The sequence below is a fragment of the Eptatretus burgeri genome, chromosome 1, assembly GCF_056783735.1.
Source record: "Eptatretus burgeri isolate ZD-2024b chromosome 1, Ebu_testis_v1, whole genome shotgun sequence".
Classification (NCBI taxonomy): Eukaryota; Metazoa; Chordata; class Myxini; order Myxiniformes; family Myxinidae; genus Eptatretus; species Eptatretus burgeri.
This window is the reverse complement of record NC_140961.1, coordinates 33370375-33389719: the sequence shown is the minus strand read 5'-3', so window position 1 is coordinate 33389719 and position 19345 is coordinate 33370375. Positions and strand designations below refer to the sequence as shown.

Genomic DNA, 19345 nt, shown 5'->3' with positions numbered 1-19345 from the left:
AACACAAGTAAATGCAACAAATGATAGTTCAATAAATATAAATCAATGAGTTTAAAATGAAAATAAACCAAGGAAAGGTAACAAAAACCAAGCGAAGCAAAGCTAAAGCTTAATTTGAGACGTCTCCACTCAGTCACAAAAACAGACAAGGGGAAAGATCCTCCTTTTATGCCGGCACTCAACTGTGTGTCCAGAGATGACCTTTAGTAGCCTCACAGTCGTCGAGCCACATAGCCACCGCACCAAAAATGGCATCAAGTCGATCCTCACGGCGACGTATGGGAGATAATTTGTGCGGAGGTCTTCACCGCTAGGTCCCAAGAACCACCGTACAGTTAATTCTCACGATCAAGATTGCCACACTGCTCCTCTCAGTTCCAGGTCCGTTCACAGCAAATGGCGCCGCATTTCTGTTTGGTCATACAAGGCGATTTCTGAGGCTCTGAAATACGGCCAAGAGATGCACTCCTCTTCCTCTCTCCTTCTCCTCAAAGCATCCAAACTTCACGACCCAGCTGAACAGTCAATGGCTAGTGTCTTGCTCCAGCACACAGGCAAACTCACAAGCACGAACAATAAAAATCACACAGCCTTTTCATCGTGCCAAGAGGGACCAGAGCCTCCCGCTGCCTTCTTGTCTCCCGAACACCTTTTTCTTCTCTGACGTCCCCCAACCAATCATAAGCCTCGGGGGCGTGGCCTGCCAGTATGAATCCGGGAAGGTGGGATTTCTGCCTGCTCGGAAACGTTCAGCTCTGTTGTTGTTGGCGTAAAAATGTGGTTCTTTTATTGCTGGCTTTTGTAAATGCAAAAACGGAGGAAGACAGCATGGGGGCAATCACATATTGGGATAAACTAGCCTCAAACCCTACCGAGTCAACACAGCACAACCCCCTCCTCCCCCTCCCCCCCCCCACAAGTAAACAACTTAAGCTCAGTTTCCCTACTTAAATTACATCGAGATGTCTCCTGCTCGTCCATGGACCATGCTACACGAAACAATCCTACTTTTCCGATGAAATTCCTTCATCTACCCCACAAATATAACAATATCATTTTTGGCCTTATCTTAGAAAAATTCTAGTACTCAGATCCGGATCCAGATCTTCACCAAAATCTAATCAGTTCGTCCGTGTCACACACCGAACCTGCCCCCCCCCCCCCAATTTCATCCAAATCTGTCCTTGCTTTGAGATATGCTGCACACAAACAGAAAAACAAGATGTTGTGCAGAGCACAATACTTGCAAAATTCACCCCCTCTCCAAAGGTTGCCATGGAAAAATCAAATTGTCCATTTCATCAAGATTAAAAATGGCAATCTTAATCAAAACTCAAGTCAATCGGATGAAAATTGACCTCGAGATGAAATTGACGATTTCAGAAGTATGACCTTGAGTTGACCTTTTGATCTCAAAAAATAGTTGGTTTCCAAATTAAGTGACGCACTATGCAATTGCAACTTAATTCCTAGGTTAATCAGATGAAAATTAATTTTTCAGATGAAATTTGATGATTGTAGAAGTTTGACCTTGAGTTGACCTTTACACCTCAAAAAGTTGGTTTCCCAATCCAGTGATATAATATGTAAATCTTATTCAAATTTAAAGTCAATCAGATGAAAAATGATGATTTTAGAAAATCGACCTCAAAATCAATAGGCTTCTCCATTGAGACGACCTCTACAGCTTGGTAAAGTTTCATGACGATCGGTTTAGAATTGTGACCTGTCGGCGATAAACAGAAAAAGACAGAATAACAAAATCGACTGACCGAAATACTTGAAAAATTTTAACAAGCAGACAGACGGGGTGAAAACATAACCTACTTCACCTTTGGTGGCAGATGTAATTAATCCTCCAATTTGCTCTGCCCTACACACCTCTGCTACATGTTGACATTGCTCGCAGAGTTCATGCGGTTGAAGGTTACACCCGTGTGGAACTTGACAGGTTAAGCATTCAAGACAACCACAGGATAATCAAAGCAGACTACACCGAAACATTCGCTCAAATTTGCAACGTCACCTGAGGTTATCCCCCATTCATACTCATGCTTTTTTTTCCACCCTCATTGACCCTCGACAAGCCCACCTCTTTCCCTTCCTCATATTTCAGCACCTTCGAGCAGTGTTCGAGTTTCTATCCAACTTGCTCACCCATTCTTTCTCAAGGTGCCCCTCTACCCTGCTGTTGGTGTGTTTACCCACTCTGCATTGTGTTCCAGCTGTTCTGTTCTTTGTTCCAGCTCTTCCGAGACTCGACTTTGCAGACAAAAATAAATAAATAAATAAAACACTTAAAATTTAAGACATGCCGTCTCATGCAGACCAGTGAAATTTGATTTTACCGGCATTTGCACACATCGTTTGTATAAAGTGGATTCCACAAGTCCAAGTGCTCGTTCACCTTTCTCAAGATCACTTTTAATTTCACCTTCAATGAATTGGTTTTTCTTTATTTCTTACACACAGAACATCAGTATCACTTGTTCATCCCTTACCAATCATGGTGTCAAACGATGCACAAGATATTGTTACGAATTTGGAAGATGACTGCACACAACAGCCAGGTCCTATAGATCAGTTATATCGGTAAGTATGTGTTTATAGTTTGGGCCCCAACCTGTGTCTAATGGGAATTACGTGTGTGCGCTGCGGAGTTTCTTTTACAACAAATCTTCACTTCACTTCACTTCGCACACCAACGCCATTGCCCACGTGCGTTCAGCCACCTACGTGGGCGGAGATTTCCATCGCCTCAGACCGGGACTCCGCCCAGAAAGGCAGGGGCGTTCCCCTTGTCCAATCACGCCACAGAAGGCGACTTTCCCACGACACGCCGGCCAATGAGGGTTGAGATGGCCACAGAGAGTGACTTTCCCACGACGCCCCGTCCAATGAGGGTGGAGATGGCCACAGAGAGTGACTTTCCCACGACGCCCCGTCCAATGAGGGTGGAGATCGCCTCAGATGGCGATTTTCTCACCCCGGAGGAAAAAGGAATACAAAGGAACGCCAGGCTGGGAGCGTAGATCATTATTGTCGTCTTTGAGGTCACAGGTCTTGGTGCTGGCTGGTTCATCTGGTCCTGGGTCATCATTGTCTCTGATCTTCTCCTTGGTCTTGGTCGATTGGTGCGTGGCTGATTGGAGAGCGCAGTACCTGGTGCTTGGAGTGGCATCGTGTTGCGGGTTCGAGTCCCGCCGAGCCGGATCTTCGAAGACCACACGAGGTGGACAGGTCCAAGCACAGGCTCTGGTCTCCAGCTCACCTTTCCTTGAGCTGGAAGCCTTCAATAAAGACCCGACGAGGTCCATTTCTTTGTGTGTGTGTGTGTGTGTGTGTGTGTGTGTGTGTGTGTGTGTGTGTGTGTGTGTGTGTGTGTGTGTGTGTGTGTGTGTGTGTCTGTGTGTGGGCCCGTCTTTAAGTAGCAACTGTATAAGTGCTTGTGTATAAATTTCCATTTATTTTATATTCGGATAACTCTGCTCTTTGTGTGCTTCCCTCCCCGATTATTATTATAAATAAATACCCCTATTGTTGAATGTACCAGCCCGTTCTTGTCCTTTCTGCCATTGGTTTGCCATGCTGCGAACGGGAATTAGGAGGCTTCATTGTTGCCATAATCGTGCAATCGGCCCGGCAGGAATCTGGTACTCTCCGCTTGGGGTACGACTCGGATCCGGCTCAGTAACGGCCCGGATCGAGCAGATCCTGCCGAGGGTGAATTTCCCCAGGAGTTTGGATGATGTGGGTATTTAGGTATATTGAAATTGGCAATTAACCCTATCCCACGTGGTCGACCTATTGGCGATCTTTGGTTCGATAAGGGACCCGTCAGCTCCGGAGTTATCCGGGGTGACGACCTATAAATTCCCGGTGTTCAGTGGAGCCGACTCTACTGCTCCACCTAGCGGTCGTGCTCGCTACCGAGACCCGGCCCCACAACAAATTGGTGTCAGGAGTGGGTTTCGAACCCCTCAACCTCCGTAGAGAAATTCATGGGATTCGGACCAGGGGTGCGGAGCTCTCTCGAAGCAGATCGCGACGGGGTGGGTCCGGTCGGGCCGAACGAGGTTGAGCAGGTGAGTGATGTGAACGGGTACACACGGAGCTTGGGGGGGGTATGGAAACCCCGGGATTTCTTGTGGTAACACGAATCCCTGATGTGATTGTCCCAGAGTGTGTGTTGGAATGTATGAGCAGTACGAGTGGAATGGCGTGAGTGCATGCGAGGAATTGAAACATGGACCGACCCTGACGGGAGACGGGTATAGCGAGCCGAATGGGCCGCTCGTAAGTATTTCGGGAACCGCACCGGTTTCACGGGACGTCGCATATGGGGCCCGTTTCGCATTTAGCGAGCGGCCCTCGCGCGCGTCTTTGTGGCGGGAATCAGGCGCAGAAACGCTCCGCATGGGATTCAACAAGGCCGCGTGGATGGTAAAAATGTAGGCGAGTGTTGGGTGAATTTGGAACGGACGGGTCCACATGCGAGCGCATGTGCGAAGCTCCACGTGCTGCACGCCACGTGTTCTGTTCGCGGAACACGCAGAGCGAACCCCCGGGAAGATGCGCTTGTGCTGGCCTGCATGAGAAACCGCGCAGGTTCGGTGTGAGAGTGACGTCATCAGCACGGACATCCCAGCGCGAGTTGCGGGTGAGCTGCACACGTTGGCTCGCGTAGGGAATCCCTCAAAGGCAAGCGCTTGACAGGGTGACGACAAGGCCTCGATTATTGCCCGACGGAAGGGACGAACGAGTGAGACGTAGACCGCTGCCTTGGCGGTGCAAAAAAAAAAACCCCAAAAAAACCCTCGCTCTGAGTACACGGGTCCAGTATGGATGTGGCAGACATCCTGCTTGTACAGAGGAGCATTAGTTAGGGGAAGGGTTTAGCGGAGATAGACCGGCCTCATGGAGGCATGAGCTGTCCTCCACAGGGCCCGTGGACTCGTTCGTGGGAGTGTTAGGTTAGATTTAAAATGGAAAATGGATTTTGGGAGACATGGAGAGACATGGAATGTGTAGGGGGGATGGAGCTTAGCTACGTAGATTAAACAGAACGTGCATTAGAGTAAGGGACGACGAGGGAGCACGAGATAGTTAGGGGAACATAGGTAGAGTGTTGGTGTGAAAATAAAAGTGAAAGAAAGGAACATAATGAGTGAGTACGGGTCAGCGGGCCTGAGTGTGTGAATTGAGTGAATGTGGAATGCATGGTGCGAATGAATGAGTGGGGGGAGGAGTGAATCACACCCAAGTGATCCCGGGGTCAGTGTAATGTTATTTAGTGGGTTAGTCAAATTTACCAAAAGGAGGTCGTTCTGTTGTTGGTGGTGTATGAAGGCACGAAACCCATTTGGAGGGGTGCAGAAGTCAACGAGAGGCTGGGAGCGTGGCTAGTGAAAGGTGAGTATTGAGTAGAGGGCACCCCGGGCACGGAGAAGTCGGCCAGAGTAGGCCAAGGGTCCAAGGGACCAGGATAGTGTAGTGGGCACGGGCGACCCTTGGAAAGGGACCCATAGCGCCAAAATGCCACGTGGGCATCGGATGGGGGCAATGCCAGAGAGGGCAACCCCCGCGTTCATTGGGAGCAGGTAGGCTCGGAGACAGCCTCAGGGCCCGGGGGTGCTGTAGTTTGAGATTCGGCAGAGGGGGAATCTCTGCCATGTGAGCCACGCTACCCAGCCATGAAATTGTGCAAAAGCACGAGTGAAAATTTGAGGGCTAGGCCCAAATTTATAACGGGACACCAACACGGGCGATGGGAATCATGGTTTCTAGAACCGAAAGTTTGAAGTGACAGGCGTTTTGAAAAGCCCCGGGGTCGTTTAACGTTAATAAATGCTAGGATAGTTAGGAAATGTACCCCTTCACACCATCCATCCCTTCGCTCTCTGTAGGCTGCTGGACTCACTGTGGAGAAGATGGCTGAAATCTGTCAGAGACTAATCTGAGGCTTTGTGAGGCCTCGAGACAGGACACTAGCCTCTACCTTATTCCCCTCCAAAAAGGAACTTAGGGGTTGGGAGAAGGCTGGGTTGACAGGATAGGTTAGCCGAACAATGACACAAAGGGGGTTCGGGAGACAAAATAATAAGAAAAAATAAAATAAAAAGGGGCAAAATTTTGTTGTTTTGTTGTTGCAAATTAAGGGAGTGGGTATGGACAAAGACAGGCAAAGGCGATAGGTTGGGGGGAGACAGTAGGGTAGGTCCGAGCCCACCTTCAGAGCGGCCGGCACCACCGCACTCCCTCGACACACACGGACCATACCGGAGGACGGCCAGCTTCATATGCCGACCTGTTTTCAGGCTGCATCTGCCTGGTCTGCATTGCCTTGCCTTGCCATGCCTGATTTGCCTGCCTTTGCCATAACCCCATGCCTGCTACCCTTTTTGCATTGCCACTGTGTCACCATCCATCCATCTGCGCCAGGACCATCCAGCAAGCGTTTGCCAAGACTGCTCTGCAGGCAGCCACACACGGGGACTGCATTTGAGCAGCCCGTGCATTCTTTTGTTGTTCTTGCATCCATTTCCATTTCCGTGAGCCAGAGACTGCATTGAGCAGCCTGGCCACCTCTTCTGCATAAAGGCCACTTCAAATGGCCCGTGGGACAGCGCATGGCCTGCTGTGTTAGGGTGAGTTGCCTCCAGCAGCTGGGGTATGAAAGGAACAAGGAAGAAGGTTCACTGAAAAGAACACAAGGGGGACTTTTTGAGCAGGCCCTGAGGAAGACTGACCTTCAGCTGCTGTGCACTCACCTACACAAACTGTTAACTTTGCCGTGCCTTTTTTCCTCACAGATGACAGGTCCTGGGCCAAGGTTAGTGTAAATATTAGTGAAGATTGTAAATAAGTTTAACCCACCTGTGTGTTCGTCTTAGCGCCGGCAATTTTAGGTAAGTCGTCTGTATGAGTCTGATAGTTTAGTTACGTAGCGCACTAGGTTATTTATTTTGGGACATGTATGAAAAAATGTCGCACTCAGGGATCCGCAGGTAAATCGTACTAGGGGAAAACTTACACATGCTGGTCACACGAAAATTTGACGACTCGCGACGAGTCTGGAAAAAGGGGAGGGGGTAGTGTTATGAATTTGGAAACTTACTGCACACAACAGCCAGGTCCTATAGATCAGTTATATCGGTAAGTATGTGTTTATAGTTAGGGCCCCCTACCTGTGTCTAACGGGAATTACATGTGTGCACTGCAGAGTTTCTTTTACAACAAATCTCCTTCATTTCACTTCACATACCGACGCCATTGCCCATGTGCGTTCGGTCACGTACGTGGGCGGAGATTTCCATCGCCTCAAACCGGGACTCCGCCCAGGAAGGCAGGGGCGTGCCCCTTGTCCAATCACGCCACATAAGGCGACTTTCCCACGACACGCCGGCCAATGAGGGTTGAGATGGCCACAGAAGGCAACTTCCCCATGACACACCGGCCAATGAGGGTTGAGATGGCCACAGAAGGCGACTTTCCCATGACACGCTGGCCAATGAGGGTGGAGATCGCCTCAGACGGTGATTTTCTCACCCCGGAGGAAAAGGGAATATAAAGGAACACCAGGCTGGGAGCGTAGATCATCATTGTCATCTTGGGAGTTGCGGGTCTTGGTGCTGGCTGGTTCGTCTGGTCCTGGGTCATCGTCGTCTCTGATCTTCTCCTTGGTCTTGGTCGATTGGTGCGTGGCCGGTTGGAGAGTGTGGTACCTGGTGCTTGGAGCGGCATCGTGTTGCGGGTTTGAGTCCCACCTAGCCGGATCGTCGAAGACCACACGAGGTGGACAGGTCCAAGCACAGGCTCTGGTCTCCAGCTCACCTTTCCTCAAGCTGGAAGCCTTCAAGAAAGACCCGACGGGGTCCATTTCTGTGTGTGTGTGTGCGTGTGCGTGTGCGTGTGCGTGTGCGTGTGCGTGTGCGTGTGCGTGTGCGTGTGTGTGTGTGTGTGCCTGTCTTTAAGTAGCAACTGTACAAGTGCTTGTGTATAAATTTTCATTTCTTTTATATTCGGATAACTCTGCTCTTTGTGTGTTTCCCTCCCCGATTATTATTATAAATAAATACCCGTATTGTTGAATGTACCAGCTCGTCCTTGTCCTTTCTGCCATTGGTTTGCCATGCTGTGAACGGGAATTAGGAGGCTTCATTGTTGCCATAATCATGCAATCGGCCCAGCAGGAATCTGGTACTCTCCGCTCGGGGTACGACTCGAATCCGGCTCGGTAACGGCCCGGATCGCGCAGATCCTGCCGAGGGTGAATTTCCCCGGTAGTTTGGACAACGTGGGTATTTAGGTATATTGAAATTGGCAATTAACCCTATCCCACGTGGTCGACCTATTGGTGATCTTTGGTCCGATAAGGGACCCGTCGGCTCCGGAGTTATCCGGGGTGACGACCTATAAATTCCGGGTGTTCAGTGGAGCCGACTCTATTGCTCCACCTCGCGGTCGTGCTCGCCACCGAGACCGGGCCCCACAACAATATTACGTGATAAATTTAGCAGTTTTCAATGCGCCACACACTCAGATGGCTGACAAAGAACTGGAGTCTGAGGGTTACCGTGTGTGTGCTATTCCCACGGCCCATCTCAAACAAGTTCAGTCAGCGTGGATTGATGACGGCCAGCAGCCGCGTAATAACGAAAATTTACCCCTGCAGTCGTGGCCAAAAATATTGGCACCCTTGCACTTTTTTCAAATAACTCACAATTTTCTTGAAAAACAAGTTGAAATTGACGAAAGTATTTGAAACGTGAATGTTGCACGATGAACGGGGCCTATTATCAATCTCCTCCAACTAAGTTAAAAAAAAGAAAAAAGAAAAAAAAAAGTGCACTCAAATAAATTTGTCAAAAAAAAAAAAAAATCGAGACTCATGGTCGATAGAAGTTACAGAGAGTAAAAAGACAATGTACAGATAGTGCGGGGCAGTGGATATACATTTGGACAAAGCAATCAAGGAACAGGAAAATTGTGAAGGGGGGGGGGTTTGAGGGGAGGAAACAGTAACTTGCTGGGGTAGGTAAGGCTCATGGGGGTGGAGAAGATCATGGGTATGGATGGAGGATGAGATGAGAGATGAGATGTTGGAACGCTCCTCGATTCATGTCCTGGAAGGAAGAGCACCATTAAAGCAGCTCCACAATGAAGTTCCATAAATGGGAAAATAGAGGAACAAAAGAGTAGAGATAGACCCAAAAGCCTGGATTTTATGCATCTCACCAGGGGGGAGATACATCTTGGAGGAACTGGGGAAGGTCAGAGAGCTCACTCAGAGGAGAAATGGTTTATATTAAAAAAATAAAATAAAAAAAAAAACCTGTCTGATATCATCACAGACATTGTGATTTGACCTGATCATAGAACAATCAAAATGATTAAAAAGCAAACTGTTCACAAAATGCAAAAAAAAACCCCACGAGTCACCTGAAAGAGTGAAGAATCCAAATCAGAGATGCCAGTCGCGGCACAAGTCATGTGACCAAAGTCGGCACTCCTCAGGGTCGTTCCTTTGTCCATCAAGTCAAGGCCCAACAAATCGAGCTCCATCAGATCATTACCATCAAACATGGCAGGGCACTGCATGTGCACCCCAAAAGCAAAATTATGAAAACAACAACCACATCTGATATCATGCAAGATTCATTTTCCGATATAATCGCAGGATTGTGAAATACGATACGATCAAGTGTACAAACCAAAGCACAACATTGTGACGGTTTGGCCGAAAATGTCAAAGTAAGCAGTAGGCGTCATGAGGTAAGTCACAAAAAGTCCCTGCGGCGTGTGAGCATTGGGCTGGTGATTAAACATCCAACAGCTAAAGCTTGACAAATCCATTTTCAGGCTGAACCAAAGTAGCGACAAACAATCGAACACCGACTTAGTGTAAAGGTGGTACAACAGACCTTTGGAGAGCAGACGGCAAGTCAACCGTTTCGATTACTGGTACAGAATGTAGTGTCAATGGAAATGAGTGCGAGTACTTTTCCACTCGGTGACTTTGTTGCATTAGCAGAAAAATGATAAAAGAAGAAGAAGAAAAAAAACCTTTTTGTTTTCCCAATCAATTAAAGATAAGCTGTGCAAATAAAAGAAAAACAGAGATCTGAATGAGGGTGGGATAAGCCCTGATTGAGTTTACATTTTAGCAAGAGAACGGTATTGTTCGGCGTCAATACTAATAAAGACATTTGTGCGTGGAGTGGTAAGAGATTTGGCACGTATGTGAGAGAAACAATGCCAAGGTCATTTATAAGAAGGCCAATTGGAAATATTTCTGCCACATTTTACTGAAACAAATGTTTTCAAAAACCAGAGGCCATAACATTCCACTTAAAATAATGCTGCAACAATTGATTGAGGGTCAGAAAATGCAAGATAAGTAAGTGCTAGAAGGGTCACATGGATGTGGACATTTCCGCACAATGAGTCTCTATTAACAGACACCATTAAATACAGGCAGATACATTAATTACACTGCCAGTCGAAAGTGTACACCCCCTTTCAAAAATTTTACCTTTTGTTGCCTTCTAGCCTGAAATTAAATTGCATTAAATCAGACTTTCCCCCACCTTTACTTACACATCATAACCCACACCTTCCAAGTGAAAAACAAATTCCACAAAATTAATTAAAAATACAAAACTGGAATGTCTTGGTTGGATAGGTGTCCACCCCCCTGAGTTAATATCAATTGTAAACTAGAAGGGCACTCGGTGGAGCGCATACCTCCACCACGCAATGCCTGATCCACGAGAACATATCAAGCCCAATACATTTTTGAGATATCATACTATATATCGTTTTTGGCCCCATCTCTCAATGGTGAAGAATCACTTCAAAAAATTATTGTAGTCGGATCCAGATCTTCACCAAAATCTAATCAGTTCACCCTTGTCACATACCCAAACTGTCCACAAAATTTCATCCAAATCAGTCCTCAACTTTTTGAGATATCCTGTATACAAACAGACAAACAAACAAAATGAAATTGCCTGTTGAGCAAGGAATTGCCGGAATAACTGTCATATCTCCATGATCTCTGAAAAAAACTAGAGCGGGGGGGGGGGGGGAGCACTCGGTGGAGTGCAAAACCTCTGCCGCCAATACTGCTAGGTCACTTAAGTGAACCTGATATCCTATTCATTCAATTTGACGTCAACAGTGCTCACAGAGTTATAGTTTGAAACTTTCCCTTTTACATACTCATTCATTCGTCATAACTGGATTCCTTGAGACAGAAATTGATTTTACGTGGGTATAGCCACCTGAAGTTCCAACATCAGCCGCAATTATAATTTTGGCATGTTTTTTTGTTGGAAATCACTTATAACATGTAGAAATGCAAAAAAAAGAAATCAAAATTTTGTTGAAAAATAATTTGCAAATTTTTTTTTCTCTAACAATTTTTTTTGGGGGGGGGTTGGAAATCACTTAAAACATGAAGAAATGCAAAAAAAAAAAAATTCAAATATTTTTTCAAAATGGCCACCATAGTGGCCATATTGGATTTTGGACCAAGTCCAAAATCTAATGGCAAGATCCTTGGGCCATACCTAACCCCCCCACCAAGTTTCGTCGAAATCCGTCGAGGAGTTTTTCCGTAATACTGTTCACAAACAAACAGACAAACAAACAGAAAGGGGTGAAAACAGTAACCTCCATCCATCTTCGATGCCAGAGGTTAACAAAACCCTAGAAATCAATTTGGTTCTTACAAGTTGATAGTGCTACTGTTTAATGAGTTATAGCACTTAGTTTGGTCATGATCAAAACTTGGAAGTCAATCGGACTTGAAATGGCGGTTTTATCGCAATTTGAAATTTTTGACCCGACCCCTCCTGACATTCGACCCCCGACCACGAAGAAGGGTGTTGGTGTGACACCCCAATGAGACATGGTTGGATGCAGTATTGGAAGATGCACATTTTGGATTTGGTTTGAAGTCGATACGACCATTTTAGCAGACGGAATTGCGAAAATAAGAATTTCGGTTTTTCGGTGACCTTGACCTTTGACCTAGATTCAGCAAAAACAACAAGTGTCTCAGTTGGACCATGGCCGATGTCTGTACCGAGTTTGGTCATGGTCGCTGAAACAGGGTAAAAACACACACACACACACACACACACACACACACACACACACACACACACACACACACACACACACACACACACCCAACATAATTGCCGAATCCGAAGGATTTTGGCAATTAAAGATGATGTCATACATAGCACGACACTTGCAAAATTCATAAAACAAATTTGACCTCAAATATAATTGGTGGTTGAATTCAGTGACCAAATATGGAACTCCTCGTCAAATTTCAAGTGAATCGGATGAAACTTGACAATTTTATAAATTCGGCCAATGTTGACCTTCAAAATAATTAGTGGTTGAATTCAGTGACCTGATATGCAAATCCTGTTCAAATTTCAAGTCAATCGGATGAAAATTGAGGATTTTAGAAATGCCACCTCAGTTGTTGACCTTTTCACCTTTTGACCTCAAAAACAATAGGATTCTTCCTTATGACAAACTCTACCATGTGGTGAAGTTTTGTGAAGTTTGGTTTAAAATTGTGACCTATAGGCGATAAAGACAGACAGACAGAGACAGAATAACAAAATCGACGAACCAATATACTTGAATATTTTTCGATTTTGCAAGTAACAAAGAGAGAGAGGAGTGAAAAGATAACCTCCTTGACCTTATGTGGTGGAGGTAATTAGCTCGGGTGTAACCAATCACCTTCAAAATCACACACCAGGTTAATTGTCCTCCACCTGCGTTAACTTGTTGTGATTCTGATCATTTCAAAATAAAATCAGCTGTTCCCACAGGTTTCCTCTGTTGGGTAGTGCATTCCACAGCAAAGACATCCATGAGCACCAAGGAGCTTTCAAAATACCTCCAGGATAAAGTTGTGGAAAGGCACAGATTGGGGGATGGGTATAAAAATATTTCAAAGGCCTTGAATATCCCTTGAAGCACAGTCAAGATGATCATTCACAAGTGGAAGGCTAAAGGAACCACCAAGACCCTGCATCGAGCAGGCTGTCCTTCCAAACTGGATGACTAAGCAAAGAGGAGACTGATCAGAGAGGCCACCAAGAGGCTAATGGCAACTTTGAAAGAGCTACATGCCTTTATGGCAAAAATTGGTCACTGTGTGCACGTAACAACAATATCCCAAGCACATCACAAATCTGGCCTGTATGGTAGGGTATCAAGAAGGAAGCCATTACTCAACAAAGTCCACCTCAAGTCCTGTCCTCAAGGATTTTTCCTTGAGGATTTTTTTGAGGAAAATGGATGGAGCAAAAAAATCCTTTTGGAGGTATGCAAAACACCACTCGGAGATTCTGAAGCCATGTGGCAAAAAGTTTTGTGGTCTGACGAAACTAAGATGGAACTTTTTGGCCCAAATGCAAAATGTTACGTTTGGTGAAAACCCAACACAGTTAATCACCCAAAGAACACCATCCCCCTGTGAAGCATGGTGGTGGCAGCATAATGTTCCATCAATCCATCCATTGGGACCATACTCTGTACAGAGCGTTGGTGCTGCCGAAGCAGTCTCCTGGGGGTACTGTGCACAATCCTGGACAGGTCGCCACTCCGATGCACGATACTTGAATGGCTCAATCATCTCAACAAGCTGCGACTCATTTTTTCTGACTTCGGAGGGATGACAGGCTGAGTTAACACACCACCTGGTATTCATTCAATGGCCAAATAGGATTTGAACTCAGGACCCAAGGATCCCAAGTCTGCCACCCTAACCATTTAGCCAACAAACACCAGGCACAGCAAGCAACATCTTATGGGGATGTTTCTCATCAGCAAGGACTGGGGCACTTGGTCTGGATAAAAGGGAAAATGAATGGAGCAAAATACAGAAAAATGCTTGAGGAAAACCTACTTCCCTCTGCAAGAAAGCTGGAATTGGGACGGAAGTTCACCTTTCAGCATGATAATGACCTGAAGCACACAGCCAACGCTGCACTGGGGAGGCTAAGAAACAAAAAGATAAATGTCCTTGAGTAGCCCAGTCAGAACCCTGACCTAAATCCAATCGATTTTGAAGATTGCTGTCCATCAACACTCCCCACACAACTTGACTGAGCTTGAACAGTTTTGTACAGAAGAATGGGCAAATATTGCCCAATCAAGGTGTGCAAAGTTGGTAGAGATCGATCACAACAGTCACAGCTGTAACTAGAGGGGGAGCACTCGGGAGAGTGCAAAACCTCCGCCCCCAATACTGCTGGGTCACTCAAGTGAACCTTATATCTTATTCATTAAATATGATGTCAACAGTGCTGACAGAGTTATAGTTCTTTTCTCCATTTTTTTTTTGGGGGGGGGGGGAGAAATCACTTAAAACATGTAGAAATGCAAAAAAAAAGGAATCGAAATTGTTGGAAAAAAAAAAAAAGTTACAAAATTTTTTTTCTCTAACAATTTTTTTTTTGGGGGGGGGGGGTTGGAAATCACTTAAAACAAGTAGAAATGCAAAAAAAATAAAAAATTTCCTCTAACAATTTTTTTTTGGGGGGGGGGACCAAGTCCAAAATGTAATGGTATGATCCTTGGACCATACCTAACCCCCCCACCAAGTTTCGTCGAAATCCGTCGAGGAGTTTTTCCGTAATACTGTTCACATACAAACAAACAAACAGAAAGGGGTGAAAACTGTAACCTCCATCCATCTTCGATGGATGGAGGTTAATTACTGCCAAAGGTGCTTCCACCAAATATTAACTTGGTGGGGCGGGGGGGGGTGGGGTGGGGGTGGGCACTTATCCATCCAAGATATTCCAGTTTTGTATTTTTAATACATTTTCTGGAATTCGTGTAATTTTTTTTTCATTTGGAAGTTGTGTGTTTATGATGGTGAACCAAGCTGTTGATTCTGAAAAAAGTCTGATTCAATGCAATTTAATTCCAGGTGATAAGGCAACAAAAGGTGAAAATTTTGAAAGGGGGGGGGTCTAGATTTTATATCGGAACTGTATGGTTCAAAAGGGGGGTGGGGGTGGGGGAAAAAAATCTCTGCACACACATGTGGAACAAAACAGACACAGATGACTTTGTCACTCTGAATCTGGGAGGCCAATGATTCAGTCATACCAACACTTTATTATTTAATAATGGTACGTGCTGCTTCCTTGGATGATGCTCCGCATGCGAGTTACGTCACCAGCTTGAGAAGATGGGGGAGGAAAAAATATATATATATATATATATATATATATATATTCATACACACACATATATAGATATTACTTTAATTACAATTATTGGCTAAAAAAAAAAAGGAACACCCAAATTTTAGGAACACCCTAAAAAAAAAAAGGAACAGGATCACTCAGAGGGAGTGCAATCTGGTCTGGCTGGGTTCGATTCCCTACCTGTGTCAAGAATTCGCAAAATTAATAAAAACAAACACATAAATAAATACCTACAAGTACCCAGTGAACGGGTTTTCAGGAAAATATAAATAAATAAAATAAACGCCAAAAACACACACACACACACACACACACACACACACACACACACACACACACACACACACACACACACACACACACACACACACACACACACACACACGACTCGACAACGTCTCTCCGCCCATATTTAAATAAATGGACACATGACGGCGCCACGTGGTGCTTCACAGTCCACACTTTGCATTCAAAACGTCGCGCCGCCGCCGCCGCGCAGCCACGCAGCCACCCAGTTGAACGTGCACACGGTAACCCACGTGACACGAGCACACGGTCCAGTGTCGTTTGTAAACGTACACCGTGAGGTTAGCCGACAATTCGTGCTCCACTCCGGAAGATTCCCAACGTTACTGTTAAACACGTGTTCTCACCGGGGCCGTGCGGTTCCCTGGTTCAGACACGAATGGCAGCCCCCCCTCCCCAATGGGAGATAACTAGTTTAACGTCATTAACAAACACACGAACGGGGAATCCGAGCAGCCAGCACCCCACCCCCAACCACATGGCGGTGTAGTAACGTACTGTACCCGGATCCCCGGCAACACCGGCTCGGAGTTCTCCTCACACAGGCCTGGACTGCTCCTCCAAATAATAAACCTGCTTCGAAAGGCCGAGCCGCCGATCACTCACCTCAAGATCCGGAACGTCCCGCATGCTCAACGAGGCGAACAAAGCTTCCTCCGGATCGACACCGCTGGCCATGGCGCGGCGGGTGAAGCTCAGGCCCCGAAGAACACGCGGCGCCTCGCCGTGCCAGCCCCTGAAACGTCCTCTTCTTCTTCCTCCTCCTTACTCTCTCACTACTGCTATTCTTCTTCTTCTTCTTCTTCCTTACTCTCACTCTCTCTCTCTCTCGCACGACTATTCTTCTTCCTCCTATTCTGCTCTTCTTCTTCTTCTTCTTCTTCTTCTTCTTCTTCTTCTTCTTCTTCTTCGTCGTCAAGGCCGTCGCCAGCCTTGCCGCAATGTTGTGTTTGACTGACCGTCTCATGAACGAATGTTTCAATGTTCCTCACACAGATTTATTTATACCTGTGCTTTATCCACACTGCAATCACTTTATAATCTCTGAGTCGATGACGACCGACAAACCCCAAATCATGTCATAATTTAACACCACCTTGGGATCATCTTCAAACTACTCTTCGAGCCGATCAAGATGATTTAATCTTTCGGCAGGAAATTTGACTGAGGGAGCGGCGCACAATAGCCTACCATTTTCGAGAGGCGAAATTATTGTGGTTAATGTTATAGATCCAAAGAACGTCGGTCTGTCTGTCCGTCTGTCTTTCTGTCTGTCTTTCTGTCTGTCTGTCTGTCCGCGATCAGATACACTTGGTGGTTACTTATCCAATCTCAACCAAACTTGACAAGAGGACCCAGGGTCACACGATGGAGGTTGTCGCCAATGAATTTCCCCCCCTCCCCAAGGGGGTTTTCCCCATTGGGGAAATCCGTGTTGAGGTGTATATCTGTGTTGAGATAGCTAATGGTGGTGTTCTTTCAAGGCTGCTTCAAAAAACAAAAGTAATAACAACACCAATGATAATATTAATGTTATTGCAAATCAATATTAATCTATCTACAATTCCAGCAATGTATGTGTGTGTGTGTGTGTCTGCGACCGCTGTTTCTCGACAACCACTGGTCCGATCAAATTGAAACTTGCCAGGAATATTGCTGGGGACCTGTGGATGTGCCTTTTCAAGGTTTGATATTAATTGGACAAGTGGTTCCCAAGTTATGGCCATTTATTTACCAAACCAATGACAGGACACAGTGCTATGACATCACAATTGACGTCACAATCCTTTTTACAGCGCGTGCGCTGTATACAATTGCACCAAGTTTGAAATGTCCCCGGTGTCGACCATGTCTCCGGTGTCTCCCCCCCCCCCCCATGTGCCTCAAGACAACCAATGACGGCCGTCCGGTAGATGGCAGTGCGTAACCAAGACGGAAATGGTGACAATTGACGGAAATACCCGAGTATTTCAATGGGAATTTGTGAAACTAATGTGTTATATATGTGAAAACCATTGAATTTATTGCTTGACGGAAAAAAACCAAGAAACGCTCCCCTCTCATGTACGAACGAACGAAAGACGTCATTTCCGCCCACCATCGCATTTCGTGCCGAACGCTGAAAGCTAAGTTCTTCTTATGCCATCATTCTTTTGCGGCCCCCTGCCACACTGTATCAAACGATTTCATTCCTTCTGTTATAAAGCTAAGTTCTTCTTATGCCATCATTCTTTTGCGGCCCCCTGCCACACTGTATCAAACGATTTCATTCCTTCTGTTATATATAAAGGTGCTTATCACAATAATAACAAGATTTTTACATTTCAAATATTAAGTACGCTTTTTAATTGTTTTTCAACTGAAAAAGCATAAATTGCATATTTTAACATTAGTGTACTCATTTGCTTCACCACACACGCTGTATTGAAGGATTTAACTTCTTTTAATTATTTTAAATTTTTTTTGCACGTACGGGCACGCGAGAGCGAAGGAACGGCCTGTGTGGTTGTTGTTTCTGGCACGCGGTTTGAAAGTTTATTTGTTTTTTTTGCACGTATGGCCACGCACATACGGGCACGCACTAGTACGAATAATACCACCTCTCCACAAGAGATTTTTTCCCTCCTTGGACAAACGCTGTGTTGACGTGTATAAACAGCTCGTGGCGTTTTGTGGGGCACCCCGACCGGAAGTAAAAATATGACAAACCACAAACACGTACGAGTACCTTTTTAAACAGTTGCTCCTGCTGTTTAACACTAAACTCAAAGTGAGGATACCCGATGTTCTTGAGGCATTATATGCTTATGACCAAAAATGTTTATAGATCAAGGTGATGTGGCATCTTCACAGCTCAGCCAGACCTGGTATGAACCGTTATTGTAGTAAGGTTATGACACAGCTTGAATCAAGTTCTTTATTAGAGACGATGCTGAGCTATCATGGGACATAACTATCACGTCGTCAAGCCCAGGAAACACAGAAACCAGCGTGATTATGGATCACCACTATGACTCGCGGTGTTCATTAAATCAGCCATCTTGGAATCTCATCTTCCGGTTGTTGTTGTTTCACAGCATTGTGATAGTACACAGTGGAGTTTCATGGATTCAAAAGTATCCAAGCAAAATACAAACTATTATCATGAAATCTCTCCCCCATTTGAATAGGAAGACTGTAGAGCTACTCGACCTTCCAAATTTCCCAAAACAAATTCACAACATTCAATTCAACATTTCACCTTCTTGCATTCAATCTAAGTTTGATTCATTCTTTATCAAATAATTACAATCTGACAAAATCTTTGTATTTCCTTGGCATTCTATTCTCTCGATGTGGTCTGTCTGGAGCAAGAGGCAACAACGATGCATCCTTCTGATCTTGCCTTGTATTTTGATCTGGTGATATCACTGGATCTCGAGGTTTCTCTGCCACATCCACTTGTGGACTTCTGATGGGTAGTTCAGCTGCCTCATTAGTCTCTACACACCTCTGCGTCCCATCTCTTCATGCTGCCAACTGTTGCTCGTTCATCAATTGATCTATCTCTGGAACACAGCTTTTCTCCAGATTCCCCATATCAGGAACATTCTGATGTCGATACTTCTTCACGTGTGACATGTGTTGTGGAATTTTGTTGTTAACCGAATTATATAAATCCTGTTACTCAAAATAATACACTGTCTACAACGAGAGTACATTACATCAGAGAACCTTTATTAAACATGGTACCATGGAGTCCAAACCACTGAGATGGTACACATCCACAATGATTTGCTCTA

General features: G+C 45.4%; 1 protein-coding gene across 3 annotated transcripts in view; it reads right to left on the bottom strand.

The window, feature by feature from the left end:
* Positions 1–16425, bottom strand: part of LOC147034185 (uncharacterized) — a 38341-nt gene extending 21916 nt beyond the window's left edge. For 2 of the 3 annotated variants that reach the window (XM_085878230.1, XM_085878238.1), the window contains exons 1-2: positions 16170–16425; positions 9442–9594 (exon numbers count right to left, since the gene is read on the bottom strand). In XM_085878230.1, coding sequence (XP_085734356.1) covers positions 9442–9594; positions 16170–16241 — 225 coding nt within the window. In that variant the 5' untranslated portion in view covers positions 16242–16425. Of the gene's footprint in view, positions 1–9441; positions 9595–9923; positions 9962–16169 lie in introns of those variants that run through there. The other variant, XM_085878249.1, reaches the window with a different exon arrangement.
* Between the last annotated feature and the right edge of the window lie 2920 nt (positions 16426–19345).